The sequence below is a fragment of the Capra hircus genome, chromosome 29 (assembly GCF_001704415.2).
Source record: "Capra hircus breed San Clemente chromosome 29, ASM170441v1, whole genome shotgun sequence".
Classification (NCBI taxonomy): Eukaryota; Metazoa; Chordata; class Mammalia; order Artiodactyla; family Bovidae; genus Capra; species Capra hircus.
In genome coordinates, this window is record NC_030836.1 from 18,194,400 (window position 1) to 18,217,307 (window position 22,908).

Here is a 22,908-nt window from a genome sequence, read left to right on the forward strand (position 1 = left end):
ATATATATGGAATTTAGAAAGATGGTAATGATAACCCTATATGCGAGACAGCAAAAGAGACACAGATGTGTAGAACAGTCTTTTGGACTCTGTGGGAGAGGGTGAGGGTGGGATGATTTGGGAGAAGGGCATTGAAACATGTATAATATCATATAAGAAATGAATCGCCAGTCCAGGTTTGATGCAGGATACAGGATGCTTGGGGCTGGTGCACTGGGATGACCCAGAGGGATGGTATGGGGAGGGAGGAGGGAGGGGGGTTCAGGATGGGGAACGCGTGTATGCCCTTGGCGGATTCATGTTGATGTATGGCAGAACCAATACAATATTGTGAAGTAATTAGCCTCCAATTAAAATAAATTTAAATTAAATAATTTTCATTAATTTTTAATGTTTCAATTAATTTGTTTTAATTTTAATGATAATTATTTTACAGTACTGTGATGAATTTGGCCATGCATCAACATGAGTTGCCATGGGTGTGCGTGTGTCCCTCCCATCCTGGGACCCCCTCCCACATCCCTCCCTACCCTATCCCTCTGGGTTGTCCCAGAGCACTGGCTCTGGGTGCCCTGCTTCATGCTTGGAACTTGCATTGGTTATCTATTTTGCATATGGTAATGAATTCTGCTTTTATGATATTCATTTCTCTTGGAAGTGTAAAAAATTTGTCTTTGTCTTGAAGTGAACACAGGTGTTTACGTGTACAAGCAACACACTAAGTCTCTTGAGAACTATTTTGAGAAACACTGGCAATTTACTTATTTTCTTTTACTGTTTGAATAACTTCTTCCTTAAAAATAAAGAAATCTTGTGTATCCTCCCCCCCCCCAAAAAAAAGATTTCTGGGAGAAATATCAATAACCTCAGATATGCAGATGACACCACCCTTATGGCAGAAAGTGAAGAGGAACTAAAGAGTCTATTGATGAAAGCGAAAGAGGAGAGTGAAAAAGCTGGTTTAAAACAACATTCAGAAAACTAAGTTCATGGCATCTGGTCCCATCACTCCATGGCAAATAGATGGGGAAACAGCAGAAACAGTGACAGACTCTTTTCTTGGGCTCCAAAATCACTGCAGATGGTGACTACAGCCATGAAATTAAAAGACACTTGCTCCTTGGAAGAAAAGCTATGACCAACCTAGACAGCATATTTAAAAACAGAGAAATTACTTGGCTGACAAAGTCTGTCTAGTCAAAACTATGGTTTTTCCAGTAGTCATGTATGGATGTGAGAGTTGGACTATAAAGAAAGCTGAGCACTGAAGAATTAATGCTTTTGAACTGTGGTATTGGAGAAGACTCTTGAGAGTCTCTTGGACTGCAAAGAGATGCAACCAGTCAATCCTAAGGAAAATCAGTCCTGATTTTTGGAAGGACTGATGCTGAAGCTGAACTCCAATACTTTGGCCACCTGATGCGAAGAACTGACTCATTTGAAAAGACCCTGATGCTGGGAAAGATTGAAGGCAGGAACAGAAGGGGACGGCAGAGGATGAGATGGTTGGATGGCAATACCTACTCAATGGACATGAGTTTGAGTAAACTCTGTAAGTTGGTGATGGACAGGGAGGCCTGATGTGCTGCAGTCCATGGGGTCGCAAAGAGTCGGACACGACTGAGTGACTGAACTGAACCCAGGGGATGTTGAAGAAAAAGGAATAACATCATTTTAGATAGGCTTGTAACAGACCTTGGAAGGCCTGAAAAGTGAGCTAGTATATTAAGCATAAATCAGATTGCTATTTAGGAAAATCATCCTGGAAATTGTGGTGTGGAGCCTCAGCTTTCTGAGTCTCAGTTTCTTTTCTTCCAAATGAGCAAGATAATATTTAATAGAATGGTATTTTATAAGGCTGAATAAAGAACAAGTGAACTATATTTGTGAAATTGTTTTGATAAAAATCTGTCCCATACATTCTCTCATTCATATCCTAAGCATCTGAGGACTCTGTTTTTCCGTTCCTGTCTCCACACTGACTTGGTGACTGGCTAGATTTAGCTTCAAATTCAATCTAGGATTTATTGCCTAAATACTGATGTTAATGATAGTGGCTAGTAGTTATGACAGTGGCACTGGCTCCTCAAGAAAGCTTTTTTAGATGACCCTTGGAAAGGCTGGCCCCTGACCTCTGTTCTCTAAGAAGTGACTGAGTAATACCTACCAAGAAATTGGTAGGAACTCAAGAAAGATATCAGTGCACTAACTTTGCAAAATCCCAGAGAAGATGTTAATAAATTCTTCCAGGGGTTGCTGGTGAAAGGTACAAGTAGGAGGTGACACGTGAACTTTCTCTGAAGCTTCAGTGGCATGGGAAGGGGGAGAGCTTTTTAGCAGAGGAACAGAATGGCAAATTCCCAGCATATGAAAACTGCTGATGTAGCAAGAAGTGAATGTAATACCAGACTCTGAAAGAATTTTGAATTCAGGAAAGAGTTTTTGGCAGCATCTTGGGGACTTCAATATAGTCCTTTTTTTTTTTTTTCTTTTTTCAGGTACTTGGGATTTTGTTGCTTTGGGAGGGGATTGAATTGTACCTGCACTGGTGTCATAAGGTAGGACATCTGAATCTTCATAGGAGTCCTGAGACCAGGACTGAATGTGCCTCTTTAGCACTGTGTCAAATACAGAGCTTCCCTTTGTTTTGTTGTTCCCCTTATAGAAAAAGACTACTTACATCGTTTTAGTTGAAATCGTTAAATTTGTAAGAAAGGTAACTGATGTACTGAAGGAACTGAGCCTCAACTTTATTTTTTCTCCCTACTCTGGACTCTGTGACTCTGTTCTTCTCATTCCCGTAAAATCTTAGGCAACCTCCATTATTTTCCCAGTCCTTTATAGTCACAAGAACAGTCTTGTTTCATTCATTAAAAATTTCACTTCACTCCAACTTCTTGAAGTATTTCCCTTCCCCAATTTCACATGACCCAGGCCTGGGAACTTGCAGTGGTGGAAAGAGCATGATTGTCCTTTTACCTTTCTTCCAGAGTATGGCTCAGGGGAGGGAGAGATAGGATAAAAGAACACAGTCCCACACGGAGGGGTTGGTTCTATCAGGACCAAGTTAATGCAGTTGTTGGCTCTTAACTGCATGGATTTTTCCATGTGTATTTTCAGAGACCCTTCTGCTGACTTCCCTGGTGGCTTAGATGGTAAAGTGTCTGCCTACAATGCGGGAGACCGGGGTTCAATATCCCTGGGTTGGGAAGATCTCCTGGAGAAGGAAATGGCAACCCACTTCAGTATTCTTGCCTGGAAAATCCCATGGATGGAGGAGCCTGGTAGGCTACAGTCCATGGGGTCACAAAGAGGCAGACAAGACTGAGCGACTTCACTTTGACTTTCTAACGTTGAGAACCTTGATTGCAACAAAGAATTGAGGACAGGTAGAGCAAGATTTAACGATTTGTCATGCAGCTTCACGGGAAATCTTAAATTGTAACCGTAAAGAATGACTATTTTGGTGATGTAAGTTGTGAGATTTTTTGGCTGCATCGATAGCTGATTGAAAAAACACTTGTTTAGTAAGAACGTCCGCAGTGTGATTGCCTTGTACTAGGGCACCAGGAAGGGTGGAATGCGCACGAATATGCCCAAAGAAACACGGGTATTGACGACGGTGGAGGGCCTGTTGAATCAATTTAAATAAGTTAAGAACTTCAGGAGAGGTTGTGCCGATAATTGGAACAGTTTCAATCATCTGTAAAGCACCGACCACATAGGAGCTGTCTGTAAATAAATTGAAGGAAGTGGGTACAGTTAGCGATGTTTGATGGACTGCAAATAATTCCACAACCTGGGCAGAAGAGAAACTGGTATGTGCATAATAAGTTTGATGGTTAATAATTAAAGCTGCAGTACCATTAGAAGATCCATCTGTAAATATAAGTGTCGCTTCGGGAATGGGTTGTTGGCGGACTATTTTTGGAAAAATAAAGGCATGAAGGCTAGCAAATTGTAACAATTTATCAGAAGGATAATGATGAGTAATCTGTCCCGGGTAATTTGCAAAAGCTATAGACCAATTATCTGAAAATTGAAAAAGCCAATCCTGTTGTTCTAAAGCATAAGGAATACAAATGAAAGGGGGTTCTATACCAAAATATTGGATGGCCTCATGACGTCCTTTTGCTACAATTTTTGCAACAAGCTCATAGTAAGGGAGCAGATGTTTAGTTGGAGTAGCAGATAGATATATCCATCGCAAAGGTTTATCTTGATAAAGAACCCCTGTAGGTGCTCGAGGGGTAGGAAGTATATACAAACCCCATGGTCGTTGGTAATCACAATAAGTAATCTGTTGTTGTCTAATAGCTTCTTTTATTGATTGTAAGGCTGATCGTCCTTCTAAAGAAAGTGTTCGGGGTGACGCAGGGTCAGAGTCACCTTTAAGGATATCAAATAAAGGCTGCAAGGTATAAGTGGGTAGTTTTAAATAAGGGCGTATCCAATTAATGTCTCCTAGAAGTTTTTGGAAATCATTTAGAGTTTTTAAATGGTCAGTCTGTAATTTTACTAATTGGGTATTATAAACGCGAGGATATAAGGAGAAACCCAAATAATTATAGGGAAAGTGAGTTTGAATTTTTCCATCAGCTATGACAAGACCATTAAGACTCAAGTGTTTCTTTAGAATAGAAAAAGCTTGATACAATAGATGTTCGTCAGCATGAGCTAATAATATATCGTCCATATAATGAACTAAATATAACTGAGGAAAACGTTGACAAACGGGAGCTAATGCTGTAGCAACAAATTTTTGACATAACGTAGGGCTATTAGTCATTCCTTGTGGGAGGACTCTCCATTGATAGCGTTGCATAGGCTCTTTAAAATTAACAGAGGGCAAACTAAAGGCAAATCTTTTACAATCTTGGGGTGCAAGAGGAATAGTGTAAAAACAATCTTTTAAATCTATAATAATGATATAGGATTTGTCAGGTATAGCGGAGGGAGTGGGCAACCCAGGTTGTAGGGCTCCCATATGCATCATCGTTTCATTTACCTTACGAAGGTCTTGTAGCAACCTCCATTTTCCCGACTTCTTTTTGATAACAAAAATTGGGGAATTCCACGCAGAGGTAGAGGGTTCAATATGCCCAAGTCTCAGCTGTTCCTGCACCAGCTGTTGTGCGGCAGAAAGTTTCTCTTGTGTTAGGGGCCACTGATTGACCCATACCGGTTCCTCAGATTTCCAATCAATAGGATCGGCATGTGTCACAGGAGAATCAGAGGTCCCTAGGGAAAACACCCCAAGCCCTTTTGACTTTGATTAGATTTTAAATTAAGGGGTAAAATGATGCCTTGATGTTGTTTACCCAAACCTTGGTTTGGGAGTAAGCCCTGATCCAACATCAATTCTGTTACGGTGGGTGAAGGACTATATAAATAAACACCCATTTTACTTAATATATCACGCCCCCATAGATTAACTGGAAGATGGGGCAGAATATAAGGCTTAAATTGGCCTGTATGGCCATCTTTATCCCTCTAAGTAAGAAGGGACGAACTTTGTTCTGGATTGGTAGTTTGGCCAATACCCTGAAGAGTGGAAATAGCTATTTGTTTAGGCCATGTAGTAGGCCAGTATTTTTCAGAAATAACGCTAATATCGGCCCCTGTATCAAGCACTCCGCGGAAAAGCTTACCATCAATGCATAGCTCAAGTTCTGGTCGTGCCTCGGTAACATTTTGCACCCAATAGGCGTCAGAGGACCCGAAACCTTTTTCTTGACGATCTCGGTTAATTGTTTTTCCTTGTATAACTAATGGAACTAAAAGGAGTTGAGCTATACGTTGTCCTGCATTGATTACAATAATTTTGTTAGGAGCGGAGGCTAATATTTTTATCTCTCCTGTATAATCAGAGTCAATCACACCAGGATGAATAAGTATTCCTTTTAAAGACGCACTGCTGCGCCCCAAAAGCAATCCAGCAGTTCCTGGAGGTAAAGGCCCAAACACTCCTGTGGCAAGGGTTTGAACCCCCATCTCGGGGGTTAATACTGTGTAGGAGGTGGCACAGAGGTCCAATCCTGCGCTGCCTCTTGTGGCTCGACAGAGGTCTGCAATGGTTCTTTTGGAACCTGCAGTGTTGCCCCATAACATTGTTTCGGGGCCAGGGGCTGGCCCCTCACCCAGTTTCCCGAAACCGGGGGTAAAGGATTACCTTGAACATCCGTTTTGGAACGACAATCCCGTGCCCAATGCTTTCCTTTTTTACATCGTGGGCACAAATTAGGAGTGTTAGCAGGGATTTGTTGTTTTTGAGGGCACACTGCAGCCCGATGGCCAGGTTGACCACAAACAAAGCAACCCGAATTACCTGACTTTTGATATCCTTTCTTGTTCTTGGCTTGTTGCTGAAAAAGTACCTCTTTAATGCTTTTTCCTTGTAATGCCGCTGCCATAGCAATGCCTTGCATGTAGGAGGGTCCAATGTCAGCACAAATGCGAATAAAATCAGACAGATCTCCCTTTTTTCTATAAGGTCGTAAAGCAGCTTGACAGGCAGAGTTAGCGTTTTCAAAAGCCAGTTGTTTTGCGAATACCATCCCAGCCTTTTCATCTGACATTATCTTACCTATAGTATCTAAGAGCCGTGCCACGAAGTCCTGATAAGGCTCATCAGGTCCCTGTTGGACTTTTGAGAGATCTTCTGTCTTAATACTGGAGCTAGGAAGTTTTTTCCATGCCTGTCGAGCCGCGTTTGATATTTGTGCATATGCACCAGGTAAAAAGTTAAGTTGAGTATTAGTAGCCTGGAAAGCTCCTTCACCAGTCAACATTTTGTAGGAGGTCTGTATACCTTGTTGCCGATTGACATCGGCTATACGAGCACACTGTTCAGCATATTCAGATTTCCATAATAAATAATCTCCCCCTGAAAGACAGGCCCTAGCTATTTGTTTCCAATCATTTGGGGGTAGATTTTGAGTACCCAAATTTTCTATCATAGCAATAGTGAATGGAGCGGTAGGACCGTATTGTGAGCAAGCAATCTTTAACTCTTTTAATTGTTTGAAAGGCAGCGCTTCATAAAAACGCTGGTTGTTATTTTCAAAGACAGGAAAAGCAAGAGAAAAATCGGAGACGACCTCACCAAGTCGTTGTGCTTGTCTCAATGCCTTCTGCAGCGGAGACACAATCTCAGATGGAGGAGGAGGAGGAGGCCCCGGAGGGGGATCGAGACCTGCTATAACGGAAGGAGCATAGGCAGGGGGAAGAGGCGGAGCAGAAGGAGATTTAGAGTTGTTACTAGGAAGCTTAATTCCTGAGTTCTGTAAAGCAACAGTGAGGTTTTTTAAACATTCAACCAAATCATCTTTAGATGTTGACGTCCCCTTTTCTTGTGCTAAAAAACCCCAATCTTCTTGATGGTATTTAGCAGCTTCTTCGTCTAATTCCGCCTCATCTGTGGATGAAAGTGAATCATCATTATCTGAAGGACGCGATAATTTAGAAAACGGAGGGTTGCCTTCAACTCCCTCGGGAACAGCATACCTGGGTTTCGGATCAGGAACATGGAGAGGATTTTCTTCCTGTTTTAATAAATTTCCTAAACGTTTTAATTCATCATTATCAAAGTCCAGACAATCACGAATTAGTGTCCAAAAGGATAAAGTTTCAACAGGGACTTTTTCAGGGCCATGTAGAGTATAATGAGCCCGAATTTGTTCCCCTACCTTTTTCCATGTTTCTAAATTTACTGTGCCTTCTCTGGGGAACCAAGGGCAAACTTCCTCAATAAATGAAAGAAAATTGATTAATTTAGGTTTGGAAACAGTAATTCCCCGATGTTTCAACATTACAGATAACATATGTACAAACAATTGACGACTATGCGTCTGTCCCATATTTATACTCTCAACTATATACCTTACTACTCCTCCTCAATTTAAATTCACTTGTATACTTATATACTCACTCTTTTCAGCTAATAAGAGTAGTGGCAAGGAAAACTGTCGAAATCGAGCCCCACGTTGGGCGCCACCTGCCGCGGCCAGCACAAGCAAGAGTCGCACCTGCACAGGGAGAGAACGGAGCGTCCCCGCTAAGAAAAATAAGAGAGACAAAAGATGGGGTTGAGAGGATCAGACCAAAATGGCTGATGCCTTTCTTTATTGTGCTGCAGTATATATAGGATAAAGTACGTGACTTCTGACATTCACAAGATTGTTTTTAATCTCCAGATACAATCACAAGACCCTTACCATTGTGTACAGATCACAATAAGATAATCTATCTTCTATCAATAAGCTAATCTATCTTCTATGAAATGTTGCAAGAACTAGACGTCCTGGAGCCTTAAGGGTAATAAATTCTTCAGGGGGGCGGGACAGGGAGCTTAGGAACATGCCTAAGGCTCTGCATAACGCCGAGCAGCTCCCAAGACTTAACCCTTCACGGGCAGTCCCCCGCAGTTTTCCTTGTATTTCCTCAGATCCAGGAGCATGTCAAATTCTCTGAGTGATCTCCTTAAATTTCCTCTTTTTCAAAAGGAAAGTATGAACTGAAAATATAAATTTAAGGATTAGAACAGATGGAAATTGAAGTTGTAAGTTCTTACAAGGAAAGAGTGTAGACTGAAAAGTACATAAACAGGCCTGTTGAGATCACCATCTATTTTGGAACTGGGACAGCACTATCAGTTAGTTACTACCAAGTTATAACCCTTTAGGTTGTACCATTCTGATGATCATTCTAGCCTTTTACAGAAACCATGCTTACCTTGCTGCTGGCAGTGAGTGCTGCTACTTGGCCTCTGCCACAGTAGAATCTCATCATTGCTTTTGAACTCAGGAAGCCAGTTTGAGTGGCAACACCCCTCACCTTTATCCAGGCATAAAACATGGCCACTCTGGTGCTTTTCAAGGATGCTGACACTTTCTCACTGTGTGTTTTTCAGTGTCCTCTGAGACCGCCCATAGAGCCCAGTATGGTGTGGTTTAGCTTATTATAGGTGATAGCATTCCAGAAACCTTTTCTCAATAATCCATTGAATTCTTTCTTCCATATTACACCAAGAAATCGCTGGCATCCCAATTTTATAATGCATCGGCTACCATTTTTTTTTAAATTGAAGTATACTTGGTTTACAGTATTATATTAGTATTAGGTATGTAACATAGTAATCAATATATTTATATTATATTCCATTTAAAATTATTATAAGCCGTTGGCTATATTCCCTGTGCTGTACATAACATCCTTGTATCTTGCTAAGTTTTATATCTAGTAGTTAGTGTCTCTTAATCCCCTTTCCCTATCTAGCTCCTCCCCTACTCCTTTCTCTGCTAGTGACCACTAGTTTGTTTTCTGTATCTGTGAGTCTGTTTCTGTTCCATTATATTCATTCATTTATTTTGTATATTCTGCATATGCATAAAAACATACAGTATTTCTCATTCTCAGTCTGATGTACTTTACTAAGCATAGTATCCTCCAGGCCCATCCATTTTTTGCAAACGGCAAAGTTCCATTTTTATGTCCTAGTTGTATTCCATTGTGTGTAACTACACACACACATACACACACACACACACACACACACTCATCACATCATTTTATCCATTCATCTGTTGTTGATGAACAGTTAGGTTGCTTCCACATCTTGGCTATTGTAAATAAAGCTGCTATGAGCATTGGGGTTCATATTTCTTTTTGAATGGATGTTTTCATTTTCTTTAGCATAACCCCAGGAATGGAATTGGTGGAACATATGGTAGTTCTGTTTTCAGTTCTTTTGAGGACCCTTCATACTGTGTTTCATAGTGGTTGTATTAATTTACATTTGTACCAATGTGTACTAGGATTCCCTTTTTTCCACATCCTTGCCAACATTTATTATTTGTTGAATTTTTGACAATGGCCATTCTGACAGGTGTGAGGTGATAGCTCACTGTGGTTTTGCTTTGCAATTTTATGATGATTAGTGATGTTGAGCATCTTTTCATGTGCCTTTTTCACCATCTCTATGTCTTCTTTGGAAACACGTCATTCAGGTCTTGTGCCCAATTTTAAATTGGGTTGTTTCTTTTTTTAACGTTGAGCTGTATGAGCTCTTTATATATTTTGGATGTTAACCCCTTATCAAGCATGTGATTTCCACATATCTTCTCTCATTCAAAAGATAGTCTTTTCATTTTGTTGATTGCTTCCTTTGCTGTATCAGTTCAGTTCAGTCACTCAGTCATGTCTGACTCTTTGCGACCCCATGAACTGCAGCACACCAGGCCTCCCCATCCAATACCAACTCCCCGAGCCCACCCAAACTCATGTCCAAGAATCAGTTATGCCATCCAACCATCTCATCGTCTGTCGTCCCCTTCTCCTCCTGCCCTCAATCTTTCCCAGCATCAGGGTCTTTTCCAATGAGTCAGCTCTTTGCAACAGGTGGCCAAAGTATTGGAGTTTCAGCTTCAACATCAGAACTTCCAATGAACACCCAGGACTGATCTCCTTTAGGATGGACTGGTTGGATCTCCTTGAAGTCCAAGGGACTCTCAAGAGTCTTCTCCAACACCACAGTTCAAAAGCATCAATTCTTTGGTACTCAGCTTTCTTTATAGACCAACTCTCACATACATCCATGACTACTGGAAAAACCATAGCCTTGACTAGATGGACCTTTGTTGGCAAAGTAATGTCTCTGCTTTTTAATATGCTGTCTAGGTTGGTCATAACTTTGCTTCCAAGGAGTAAGCGTCTTTTAATTTCATGGCCGCAATCACCATCTGTGATTTTGGAGCCCAGAAAAATAAAGACTGTCACTGTTTCCACTGTTTCCCCATCTATTTCCCATGAAGTGATGGGATCAGATGCCATGATCTTCGTTTTCTGAATGTTGAACTTTAAGCCAATTTTTTCACTCTCCTCTTTCACTTTCATCAACAGGCTCTTTAGTTCCTCTTCACTTCCTGCCATAAGGGTGGTGTCATCTGCATATCTGAGGTTATTGATATTTCTCCTGACAATCTTGATTCCAGCTTGTGCTTCTTCCAGCCCAGTGTTTCTCATGATGTACTCTGCATATAAGTTAAATAAGCAGGGTGACAATATACAGCCTTGATGTACTCCTTTTCCTATTTAGAACCAGTCTGTTGTTCCATGTCCACTTCTAACTGTTCCTTCCTGACCTGAATACAGGTTTTTCAAGAGGCAGATCAGATGGTCTGGTATTCTCATCTCTTTCAGAATTTTCCACAGTTTATTGTGATCCACACAGTCAAAGGCTTTGGCATAGTCAATAAAGCAGAAATAGATGTTTTTCTGGAACTCTCTTGCTTTTCTGAAGATCCAATGGATGTTGACAATTTGGTCTCTGGTTCCTCTGCCTTTTCTAAAACCAGCTTGAATGTCTGAAAGTTCACGGTTCACGTACTGTTGAAGCCTGGCTTGGAGAATTTTGAGCATTACTTTACTAGCGTGTGAGATGAGCACAATTGTGCAGTAGTTTGAGCATTCTTTGGCATTGCCTTTCTTTGGGATTGGAATGAAAACTGACCTTTTCCAGTCCTGTGGCCACTGCTGACTTTTCCAAATTTGCTGGCATATTGAGTGCAGGACTTTCACAGCATCATCTTTCAGGATTTGAAATAGCTCAACTGGAATTCCATCACCTCCACTAGCTGTGTTAGTAGTGATGCTTCCTAAGGCCCACTTGACATCACATTTCAGGATGTCTGGCTCTAGGTGAGTGATCACACCATGGTGTTTAACTGGGTCATGAAGATCTTTTTTGTACAGTTCTCCTGTGTATTCTTGCCACCCCTTCTTAATATCTTCTGCTTCTGTCAGGTCCATACCATTTCTGTCCTTTATTGAGCCCATCTTTGCATGAAATGTTCCCTTGGTATCTCTAATTTTCTTGAAGAAAACAACACAAGAGAAAACTCTACAGATGGACATCACCAGATGGCCAACACCGAAATCAGATTGATTATATTCTTTGCAGCCAAAGGTGGAGAAGCTCTATACAGTCAGCAAAAACAAGACCAGGAGCTGACTGTGGCTTAGATCATGAACTGCCTGTTGCCAAATTCAGACTTAAATTGAAGAAAGTGGGGAAAACCACTAAACCATTCAGCTGTGACCTAAATCAAATCCCTTATGATTATACAGTGGAAGTCAGAAATAGATTTAAGGGACTAGATCTGATAGACAGAGTCCCTGATGAACTATGGAGAGAGGTTCATGACATTATACAGGAGACAGGGATCAAGACCATCCTCAGGAAAAAGAAATGCAAAAAAGCAAAATGGCTGTCTGAGGAGGTCTTTCAAATAGCTGTGAAAAGAAGAAAAGTGAAAAGCAAAGGAGAAAAGGAAAGATATATCCATTTGAATGCAGAGTCCCGAAGAATAGCAAGGAGAGATAAGAAAGCCTTCCTCAGGGATCAATTCAAAGAAATAGAGGAAAAGAATAGAATGGGGAAGACTAGGGATCTCTTCAAGAAAGTTACAGATACCAAGGGAACATTTCATGCAAAGATGGGCACAATAAAGGACAGAAATGGTATGGACCTTTGCTGTATACAAGCTTTTAATTTTAATTAGGTCTTATTTATTTTTGTTTGTTTTTTTTTTCTCCCTTGCTTGAGGAGATGAACCCAAAAAATATTCTACGACTTACATCAGGGAGTGTTATTGCTTGTGTTTTCTCTAGAAGTTTTATTATTTCCAGTCTTAAATTTAGGTCTTTGATCCATTTTGAGTTTATTCTTATATATGGTGTGAGAAAATGTTCTAACTTCTTTCTTTTACATGTACCACTCTAGCTTTCCCAGCACCACTTATTGAAGAGACTGTCTTTACCCCAGTGTACATTTTGCATGTGTAGGCCACTACTGAGCCAAGGTTTCAGAAAATGAAACAAGCAGTTAGAATCATTTTACAATATATAATACCTGAATTCTGGTATAGTGAATTCAGAATCTCTGGTAAGTGCACACTTATCAACATTTTGTTGTTGTTCAGTCACTGTCATGTCCAACTCTTTGCACCCCATGAACTGCAGCACACCAGGCCTCCCTGTCCTTCACTATCTTCCTCAGTTTGCTCAAACTCATGTCCATTTAGTCAGTGATCCATCCAGCCATCTCATCCTCTGTCGCTTGCTTTTCCTGTTGCCCTCAAACTTTCCCAGTATCAGGGTCTTTTCTAGTGAGTTGACTTTTCGCATCAGGTGGCCAAAATATTGGAGCTTCAGCTTCAGCATCAGTCCTTCCAGTGAATATTCAGGGTTGATTTCCTTTAGGATGGATAAATAAATAAATTACACACACACACACACACACACACACACACACAGTGAAAGTCGCTCAGTCATGTCCGACTCTTTGCAACCCCATGGGCTGTACAATCCATGGAATTTTCCAGGCCAGAATACTGGAGTGGGTAGTCTTTCCCTGCTCCAGGGAATATTCCCAACCCAGGGATTGAACCCAGTCTCCTGCACTGCAGGCGGATTCTTTACCAGCTGAGTCACAAGAGAAGCCCATACATACATAAGTTTAGCCCAGTCTTGAATTCTTTTCTCCTTGTTTAACAATCTTAGGATTTTTTTTGTACATAGACTGTAGAGTTTGGTCAATAAATTTAATAGAGCCATCTCTTGAAGTATTCTTAGGTCTAATTCTAAGTCTGTAGACAGATAGGAAAAGGAGTACGTCAAGGCTGTATATTGGCACCCTGCTTATTTAACTTATATGCAGAGTACATCATGAGAAATGCTGGGCTGGAGGAAGCACAAACTGGAATCAAAATCACCGGGAGAAATATCAATAACCTCAGATATGTAGATGACGCCACCCTTATGGCAGAAAGTGAAGAAGAACTAAAAAGCTTCTTGATGAAAGTGAAAGAGGAGAGTGAAAAAGTTGGCTTAAAGCTCAACATTCAGAAAACGAAGATCATGGTATCTGATCCCATCACTTCATGGGAAATAGATGGGGAAACAGTGGAAACAGTGGCTGACTTTATTTTTCTGGGCTCCAGAATCACAGATGGTGATCGTAGCCATGAAATTAAAAGACGCTTGTTCCTTGGAAGCAAAGTTATGACCAACCTAGACAGCATATTAAAAAGCAGAGACATTACTTTGCCATCAAAGGTCCATCTAATCAAGGCTGTGGTTTTTCCAGTAGTCATGTATGGATGTGAGAGTTGGACTATAAAGAAAGCTGAGCGCCGAAGAATTGATGCTTTTGAACTGTGGTGTTGGAGAAGACTCTTGAGAGTCCCTTGGGCTGCAAGGAGATCCAGCCAGTTCATCCTAAAGGAGATCAGTCCTGGGTGTTCATTGAAGGAACTGATGTTGAAGCTGAAACTCCAATACTTTGGCCACCTGATGCGGAGAGCTGACTCATTTGAAAAGACCCTGATGCTGGGAAAGATTGAGGTAGGAGGAGAAGGGGATGACAGAGGATGAGATGGTTGGATGTAATCACTGCCTCGATGCACATGGGTTTGGGTGAACTCTGGGAGTTGGTAATGGACAGGGAGGCCTGGCATGCTGCAGTTCATGGGGTTGCAAAGAATCGCACACGACTGAGCAACTGAACTGACCTGAGACAATGGAAAGTGATGCAGATGAGGTATGAGAAAGAATGGGCACCCCCTTTAAAGGTGACCACCTTAGTCAGTGCTTCATCCATTGAAGGATTAGGTTTCCTGGACTTGTGAGGAGAGATTGCTTCTGTTGACAGCAGGGATTCTGGGGGGCTTGGAGTTTCAGTTTTTAGTGTGCAAAGAATAAACCTGGAAGGAAAGGGTTAGTACCAGGCCTGTAAACTTTTCTCCTTCCACTTAGGCATGTTCAGAGAGGAATGAATGACCACAATCAAAACTCTTTATAAACATACCGAAGGTATTTAAACATACTAAAAATAGTTATTAGTCAAAAGATAGTGAAGAATTTTTATCTATGAAAATTTCTAGCAGAATATAACCTGGTATATTTGGGTTGCTTATTGTAAATAATCTTGAAATTTATAAATTTGTATGGTGGGAGACATGGCTGACCCAAGTTGCATAATTAATGGGATATAAGATAAGGATGCTCCATAACTCAAGAGGCTCCTTCGTGAATCGAAGTTTCCATACATTTTGCTCAAAACACACACCTCACATTAACAAATTTCTTTTTATTGAAGTATAGTTGATTTATTTCATGGCATATAGAAGGGGAAAAAGTGGAAAGAGTGAAAGATTTTATTTTTTTGGGCTCCAAAATTACTGTAGATGGTGATTGCAGCCATGAAATTAAAAGATGCTTGCTCTTTTTAAGGAAAAGTTGCGAGAAAGCTAGGCAGTGTATTAAAAAGCAGAGACATCACTTTGCTGACACAGGTCCTTTTAAACAAAGCTATTATTTTTCCAGTAGTCATGTGAGAGTTGTGAGAGTTGGGACATAAAAAAGGCTGAGCACTGAAAAATTGGTGCTTTCAAACTGTAGTGCTGGAGAAGACTTGAGAGTCCCTTGGACTGCAAGGAGATCAAACCAGTCAATCCTAAAGGAGATCACCCCAATCAATCGTAAAGGAGATCACCCCGGAATATTCATTGGAAGGCCTGATGCTGAAGCTGAAGCTCTAATACTTTGGACCACCTGATGTGAAGAGCTGACTCATTGGAGAAGACCCTGATTCTCGGAAAGATTGAAGGCAAAAGGAGAAGGGAATGCAGAGGATGAGATGGTTAGAGAGCATCACCGACTCAATGAACATGAGTTTGAGCAAACTCTGGGAGATAATGAAGGACAGGGAAACCTGACGTGTTGAGTGCATGGTGTCACCCAGAATTGGATACAACTTAGAAACTAAACAACAGCTTAGTTGATTTACAGTGTTGTTTTAGGGGTACAGCCAAGTGATGATTTATAAACACACATGCATATGTATTCTTTTTAAGATTCTTTTCCATTATAAATCACTATAAGATGTTGAGTATAGTTCCCTGATCCTTGTTTTTTAATCCATTTCATATATAGTAATGTGTATTTGTTAATCCCAAACTCCTCATTTTTCCCTCCCCATTCTCCTTTCCCCTTTGGCAACCATAGTTTGTTTTCTGTGTCTGTGAATCTGTTTCTGTTTTGTAAATAACTTCATTTGTATCTTTTTTTAGATTCTGCATATAAATGAAATCATATGATATTTGCCTTTCAATCTGACATACTTAGTTTGACAAGGTCTAGATTCGTCTGTGTTATTGCAGTTGGCAATATTTCATTTTTTTAGTGGCTAAGTAAGATTCCATTGTATCTGTGTACCACATTTTCTTTGTGCATTCATCTGTTGATAGACATTCATGTTGCTTTCATGTCTTGGCTATTGTAAATAGTGCTGCAATGAACATTGAGGTTCATGTATTGTTTCAGACCATGTTTTTCTCTAGATATATGCCCAGGAGTGGTGTTGCAGGATCATATGGTAGCTCTACTTTTAGTTTTTTAAGGAACCTCCAACCATTTTCCCATGGCTGCACCAGTTTACATTCCTACCAACAGTTTAGGAGGGTTCCCTTTTATCTACACCTCTCCAGCAATTATTATTTGTAGACTTTTTTTGACAGCCATTCTGACTGATGTGAGTTGATACCTCATTGTAGTTTTGATTTGCATTTCTCTAATAATTGGTGCTGTTGAGCATCTTTTCATTTCCCTGTTGGCTCTCTATATGTTTTCTTTGGCAAAAGGTCTGTTTAGGTCTTCTGCCCATTTTTGATTGGGTTGTTTGGTTTTTTGATAGTTGCAGCATTTGCAAATATTTTGTCTTCTTCTGTGGATTGTCTTTTCATTTTGTTCTTGGTTTCCTTTGCTGTGCAAAAACTTTTAAGTTTAACTGGGTCTCATTTGTTTATTTTTGCTTTTATTTCCATTATTCAAGAAAATGGATTCCAAAAAATATTGCTACAAAAAACACACCTCATATTTTAAGTCCAGGATCAGCATGTATCCTAATACAGGAGAGGAAAGACATTTTTATGAATAGCTGCATTTGATAGAATCAGATTTTTCCACAAGAAAAATTTTTATCTTTAATTGACTATATCATTTCAATCATTAGTGAGGTTTGGTGTTGGGTGTGATCACAGAATCACAGAAGATTCATATGAATCTTATTTGACAATCAAACCCTTGTGTTGTAATGCATTTGGTTTGCTAATACGTTAAGATTTCTGCATCTGTTAATAGGAGAAATTGGACTATAATTTTTCTCTCTTGTAATGTCCTTATTGAATTTGAATATCAATGTTTTGTTGGCTTCATAAGACAAGTTACAGAGCATTCCCTCTTTTTTATTCTCTAGGAGAGCTTGTTAAAGTGGAAATATTTCTTTCTTAAATGTTTGGAAAATTAACCATTGAAGGCAGTATGACCTGGAATTATTTTGTGAGAGGGTTTAATTATGGAATCAATTGCTTTTTTATAGAGATTATGAGAGAGTGGGAACCAAGTATTCTTTACAGGCAACATAGAAGCAGAAAAACTATATTTGAAGGACAAAAATTTAAAGTTGTATATTCTTGGTCTCAGTGTTCTTTCTCAATGAAATAATTAGTGTTCTGGCTAGCAGATATTTTTCATCTGTTCAACAAATGTTTATTGGGTATTTTATATGAATCAGACATATTCGGCAAGGCAGTGAAGATATAATTATAAACAAATATTGTCCTTGACCTCTTGAAACTTATAGTCAGCTGGGGAAAACATTCACTGAGAAGGTACTTACTTATAAAATATTTTTTACTTGTTACCATATTGAGTCATATAAAAGAATAGTGAATATTTATAATAGCCATTATTGAAGCTGAGTGAGACATGCCAGGCCCAGCTGAGGTGGAGATGATAAGTTAGTAAAGGTATCAGGCCATATACAGAGCTTTGTAATTTTTTTTCTCCAGAAAGCAAAGAAGGTAAATTATTGAATTCATCTAATATTGAGCATTTGCAGGTTGGATAGGTTAAAAGGATGAGGAAATGAGGACCCAGACACTATAGGCACACATATATTACCTAAGGATGGTTCTCATCCAAGATTAGTGCTTGGAAGTCAGGAAATTCTTTTTGTTTCCCCAGACCCTGATTCTGCTAGTGATTGTGATATGCTCATTTTTTTTCTGGATTTTATTCACTTACTGGAAAGACAGATGGCTCACCGTTGGGTTGTCACTGCAGGTAAGCACCATTCTTAGTTGTAGCCCTGTCTGTTCAAATGTGTTCAGCCTGACTTTTGGCTTTCTCCCAGGTCTTTGCTCCCTACATACACCTGAGCAGCATAGCTATGATGGTTATTCTTTCGTGGCCTTTGGCTTTCTACTTGATCCATTTGGAAGGAGAAGGTATGTTCTGTGGGTGAAAGCTTGCCTGATCCTTTCAGTTCTGCCTTTAACTTCTGTACCTTACTCAGTGAAACAAGCTGGATAGGTAGCCACCAGTATACCTCTTTGAAATTCATTCAGCTTATTACTCAGTCATGCTCCGTATAGTCAGACAACCCCACATGACCTATCATAGCATTTCCCTGATCAAACCAATCTTCTTGTAAAGAGGGATTCTTCTTCTAGAAAAATAAAAATTTTCTCTCTTTTGTTACACATTGACCGTCTTGAAATGGATTGGGATTAGGGAGAGAATAGAGGCAATTTTATTTGACCAGAATGATGTTATAAATCCCAGTTCTTTAAGTTTGTATTTAAATATTACTATTTTCAACTCATGAACCAGGTGCAGATATCCATGGGTACATCTTAGTAACTCAGAGTAGAAGTGTGTGAGTCCCTGTCACATCTGGGAACTTCCCCAGAAGCAGAAATATGTGCCTCTGTTCCTCTCCATTCTTTGTCCTAATATCATGGAAACAAATAAGAATCAGAGGTGTACTTGAAACTGTTTTGAGAATGGAGTTATCTCTCCACACCCTTACTGAGAAACCAGGAGGACCTTCTGTCTGTGTCTTTTTGATTACTGGTTAAACAAGGAGTGCTTGCATTCTACTTGTTTGTACAGATGCAGGCAAGAGAAAGACTAGGATTGCAGTGTTGCCCTTGTGTGTTTGTATATGTGTATATATGTAGGTGGAGGGTGAATTTTAGGAAATGTTTCTGGGGGCAAGATCTTAGAAGAAACAGTAATTAACTCTTTTCTTTTCCTAAATTTTAGCTAGAATCAGAAGATACCAGATGACATGTAATGAGAGAAAAAGAAACAAGAGATGTAATGTGCTCACAAAGTTGAGAGGTTAGAGCTGAAGATCTATGTTCAAAAGTGACATAGGTGGTAAAATTTAAAACTTACAAATGGGTAAAATGTTCAGAGGTCTAAAGTAGTTAAGTGGGAAATGGCCAATGATAAATAGGTATTATGGTCAGGCTCTGTGTGTGTGTGTGTGAGAGAGAGAGAGAGAGAGAGCGCGTGAGCACAAAATACTGAGTACCTGTGGTGTCAACTATTGTATCAATTCTATGAAGTAGATGTTGGTAGCAAGATAGCTCCATTTTTCAGAATGAAGATAATGAAGACCCAGAGAGGTTAAGCAACATGTCTGAGTCACACAATTAGAAAGTGGTAGCATCTGGCGTTGAATTCACATTTCTGTCAACTACTATCCCTTCTGGGCTTCCCCAGTGGCTTAGTAGGTAGAGAATCTGCCTGCCATGCAGGAGACTCAGGTTCAATCCCTGGGTCAGCAAGACCCCTTGGAGTAGGAAAATGGCAACCCGCTCCAGTATTCTTGCCTGAAAAATCCCATGGACAGAAAAGCCTGGAAGGCTAGTCCAAAGGGTCACAAAGAATTGGACACACAACCAAACACACATCAGCACTATCCCTTCTACTCTACCTTACTGCCTGAAATAGAGGCATTTAAAGCTTATCTTTGGCCTTCCCTGGTGGTTCAGTGGTAAAAAATCCACCCGCCAATGCAGAAGATGTGAGTTTGATCCCTCAGTTGGGAAGAGACCCTGGAGAAGAAAATGGCAGTCCACTCCAGTCTTCTCGTCTGGGAAACCCGTGGATGGAGGGGCCCAGTGTGCTACAGTCCATGGGTCACAAAGAGTCAGACATGACTCAGTGACTAACAAAGCTTATTTTTAAAGGGCTTCCTGGCTTTCTCAGAACCAACTAAACTCCTCTTTCTGAGAAAATATTCCTTAACAGTCCCTCTTTTTCCTTTGCTTCCCACCTCTTGTACAATTCATCCCTTTGTAAATTTACATTTGTAACAGTAGTGACTTAATAATAATGCTTATATTTGGATATTCCTGTGTTTTCAAATCACTGAGAGAACATAAGGATATGAAAGAAATATAGAGTAAATCAGTGAGTCTATAGAGTTAGTGAACCCATGGACTGAGTATTTATTGGTTGTTGCTTGGGGATAGTTGCTTGGGATGGCTCTCCATTCCTGTTTGCTTTTTTTCCCCCCTTACTTCCTCCTCCTTCAACTTTTTCAGCTCTACAAGTGGCTATTGGATTGCCCTTTTTTCTTATCCTTTTGTGTCTCTATTTGCTTCCATTGGGGAATTTTTCTCCCTGCGTTCAGGAGAAGAATAAATTGGCACCCAAGCCGGACTTCTTTGGACATAGAGGTGCACCCATGGTAGGTCTGAGCATGAAGAATGTGGGTGAGTAAATGTGTGCATGGGTGTAGAGGGCCCATCAGATCCTCAGAACCCCCTGGAGAAGTAAAGGGGTTGACTTGAGATGACAAGAATAAGTAATTAATTGTAGAGGTTGGACTTGAACTCACCTAATTCTCAGTCCATTTCTCTTTATTGTGTCCAGTCACATTGCCTCAGATGAGCAGAGTCCCTGAATCAGATTTGGTAGACAAGATTGTAGGCAGGTTCTTTGAACAAAGAGCCGAGGGAACCAAATTTTGCTTTCTAAAGTCCTTTCTTACTGGGCCCCGTCACTACCCTAAAAGGGATGTCAGCAGAAAAGACTGTGAAATTAAAGGCCTAATGTCCTTTTCTTCCACAGCTGGGGCCTGAGAATACCATCATGTCCTTTGAGAAGGCTGTTGAACATGGGGCCTATGGACTGGAGAGTGATGTACATATTAGGTAGGAAAGAAGGGACCAGGGCGGGAGGAGAAAAGACCAGTGGATGACTCTAGTCTGGCCCAAGCTGTAGAGAGGGCAAGCCCTGGGAAGTTTCTCCCTTATTAACCTGGTACATCTGTAGATAACACACATACATAAATCACTTCTCCTTTACAAACCACATATCTGCACCCCTACATTCTCAATCACAGACTCATAAATCACACACTCTATATAGTCTCCACAAATAGCTCAAATTTGTGTCCCCTGCCAACATGCTTACAACTTGTCCCCATGCCCTACCTTAGCAATCTATTTAATTAATTAGTTAGCATTCCCTGGACACCTACTATATCCTTCTTTTGAGTGCAAGGGAGGGGCAGATGAGTGAGACAGAGTTCTGTCCAAGAGCTGTTCCCAGCCAGTGAAGGAGACATGGCATGTTTACAAAGAACCTTATTCCTTTTATGGATCTTAACATTTTAAATAACATTTTCCAGGGCCTTTGAATATTACTTAGGCATTTTAGTTAAATGCTTTAGCTGTTTTAAACTGCAATTATGCATTTAATGTGTTTTCTTTTTTAGGTACTGCAGTTTCAGTCTTTTCAGACTACTTGAGTAATTCTTACAAATCTAGCACATTAAATGTATAACTATATACATTGTTTGATATATTTCAAATCCTTTTATAAATGAGATGTGAACTTATAATCACAAATCTAGATCAGTTACTCAATTTCATATTTTAAATTGGATTTACAAAGGTAACCTTTCCAAATTGCCTTAAAGATAATTTTACTTAAAATTTACTTAAAATGCCAAATACCCAAAGATTCAAGTACAAATATTAATAACATATGCTTTTTTGGAAATACATATATTTAATTCTTCATTTCTCTACTTTGAAATGTACCTACTCACCAAGAAGACAATTAGGTCATTGAGGTTGCTTTGCCAAGTAAATATTTTGTGTTGGCCTCATTTTTTCAAAAATTTTTTGAAGTAAAATACAAAACATTAAATTTACTATGCTTACTATTCTAAGATGTATGTATCAGTGGTATTTTACATATTTTTAATGTTGCGGAAACTTCAGCCAACTATCTCTGTGACTTCTTTTCATCTTGTTAAAGCTTTAGACCCACTAATCAATGACGCCCCATTCCCTCCTCCCCCACCCCCCAGCCCCTAGAAACTCCATTGTACGTTTCTGTCTCCATGATTTTGTCTATATTTTAGGTACCTCATATAAATGTATAATTCATATAGTATGTGATTTTTTTTTTTGTGACTGGCATGTCTGTCAGTCTTGTAGTCTTCAAGTTCATTCATATTTTATTTCAAAATTGCCATCCTAAAAGGATGAATAATATTCTACCGTATATATATATATATATATATATATATATACACACACACACACACATGCACACACACACACACTTGCATTTTGCTTTCGTCAGTTTTGACACTTGGGTTGGTTTTACATTTTAGTTATAGTTAATAATGCTGCTTTGAACATGGGTGTATAAATATCTATTTGAGACTGCTTTCAGTTCTTTGGGGGTATATGTCCAAAAAGGGAATTGCTGGGTTACAATGATAATTCTCTTTTTAATTTTTTGAAGGACTGTCCTAGAGTTTTCCACAGTAGTTGCATCATTGTATGTCCCCACTTACAATGTAGAAGTCGTCTAATTTCTCCACATCTTTGCCAACAGTAGTTGTTTTATGTTCTTTTGGTGGGAGCCGTCTAATGGATGTGAAGTATGATATTTCATTATAATTTTGATTTGCATTTCTCTAGTGATAAGTAATGTTGACCATATTTTCCTATACTCACTGTCTATCTATAA

At 39.8% G+C, this 22,908-nt stretch overlaps 1 protein-coding gene across 1 annotated transcript in view; it reads left to right on the top strand.

Annotated features, from left to right (window-relative positions):
• Nucleotides 1-22,908, top strand: part of LOC102183041 (glycerophosphodiester phosphodiesterase domain-containing protein 4-like) — a 166,024-nt gene that overhangs the window by 35,826 nt on the left and 107,290 nt on the right. Inside the window, exons 5-10 of the mRNA XM_018042671.1 lie at nt 2,499-2,558; nt 18,085-18,183; nt 18,254-18,347; nt 19,168-19,245; nt 20,460-20,605; nt 20,989-21,071. Of these exons, the coding sequence (XP_017898160.1) occupies nt 2,499-2,558; nt 18,085-18,183; nt 18,254-18,347; nt 19,168-19,245; nt 20,460-20,605; nt 20,989-21,071 (560 nt within the window). The remainder of the gene's footprint in view (nt 1-2,498; nt 2,559-18,084; nt 18,184-18,253; nt 18,348-19,167; nt 19,246-20,459; nt 20,606-20,988; nt 21,072-22,908) is intronic.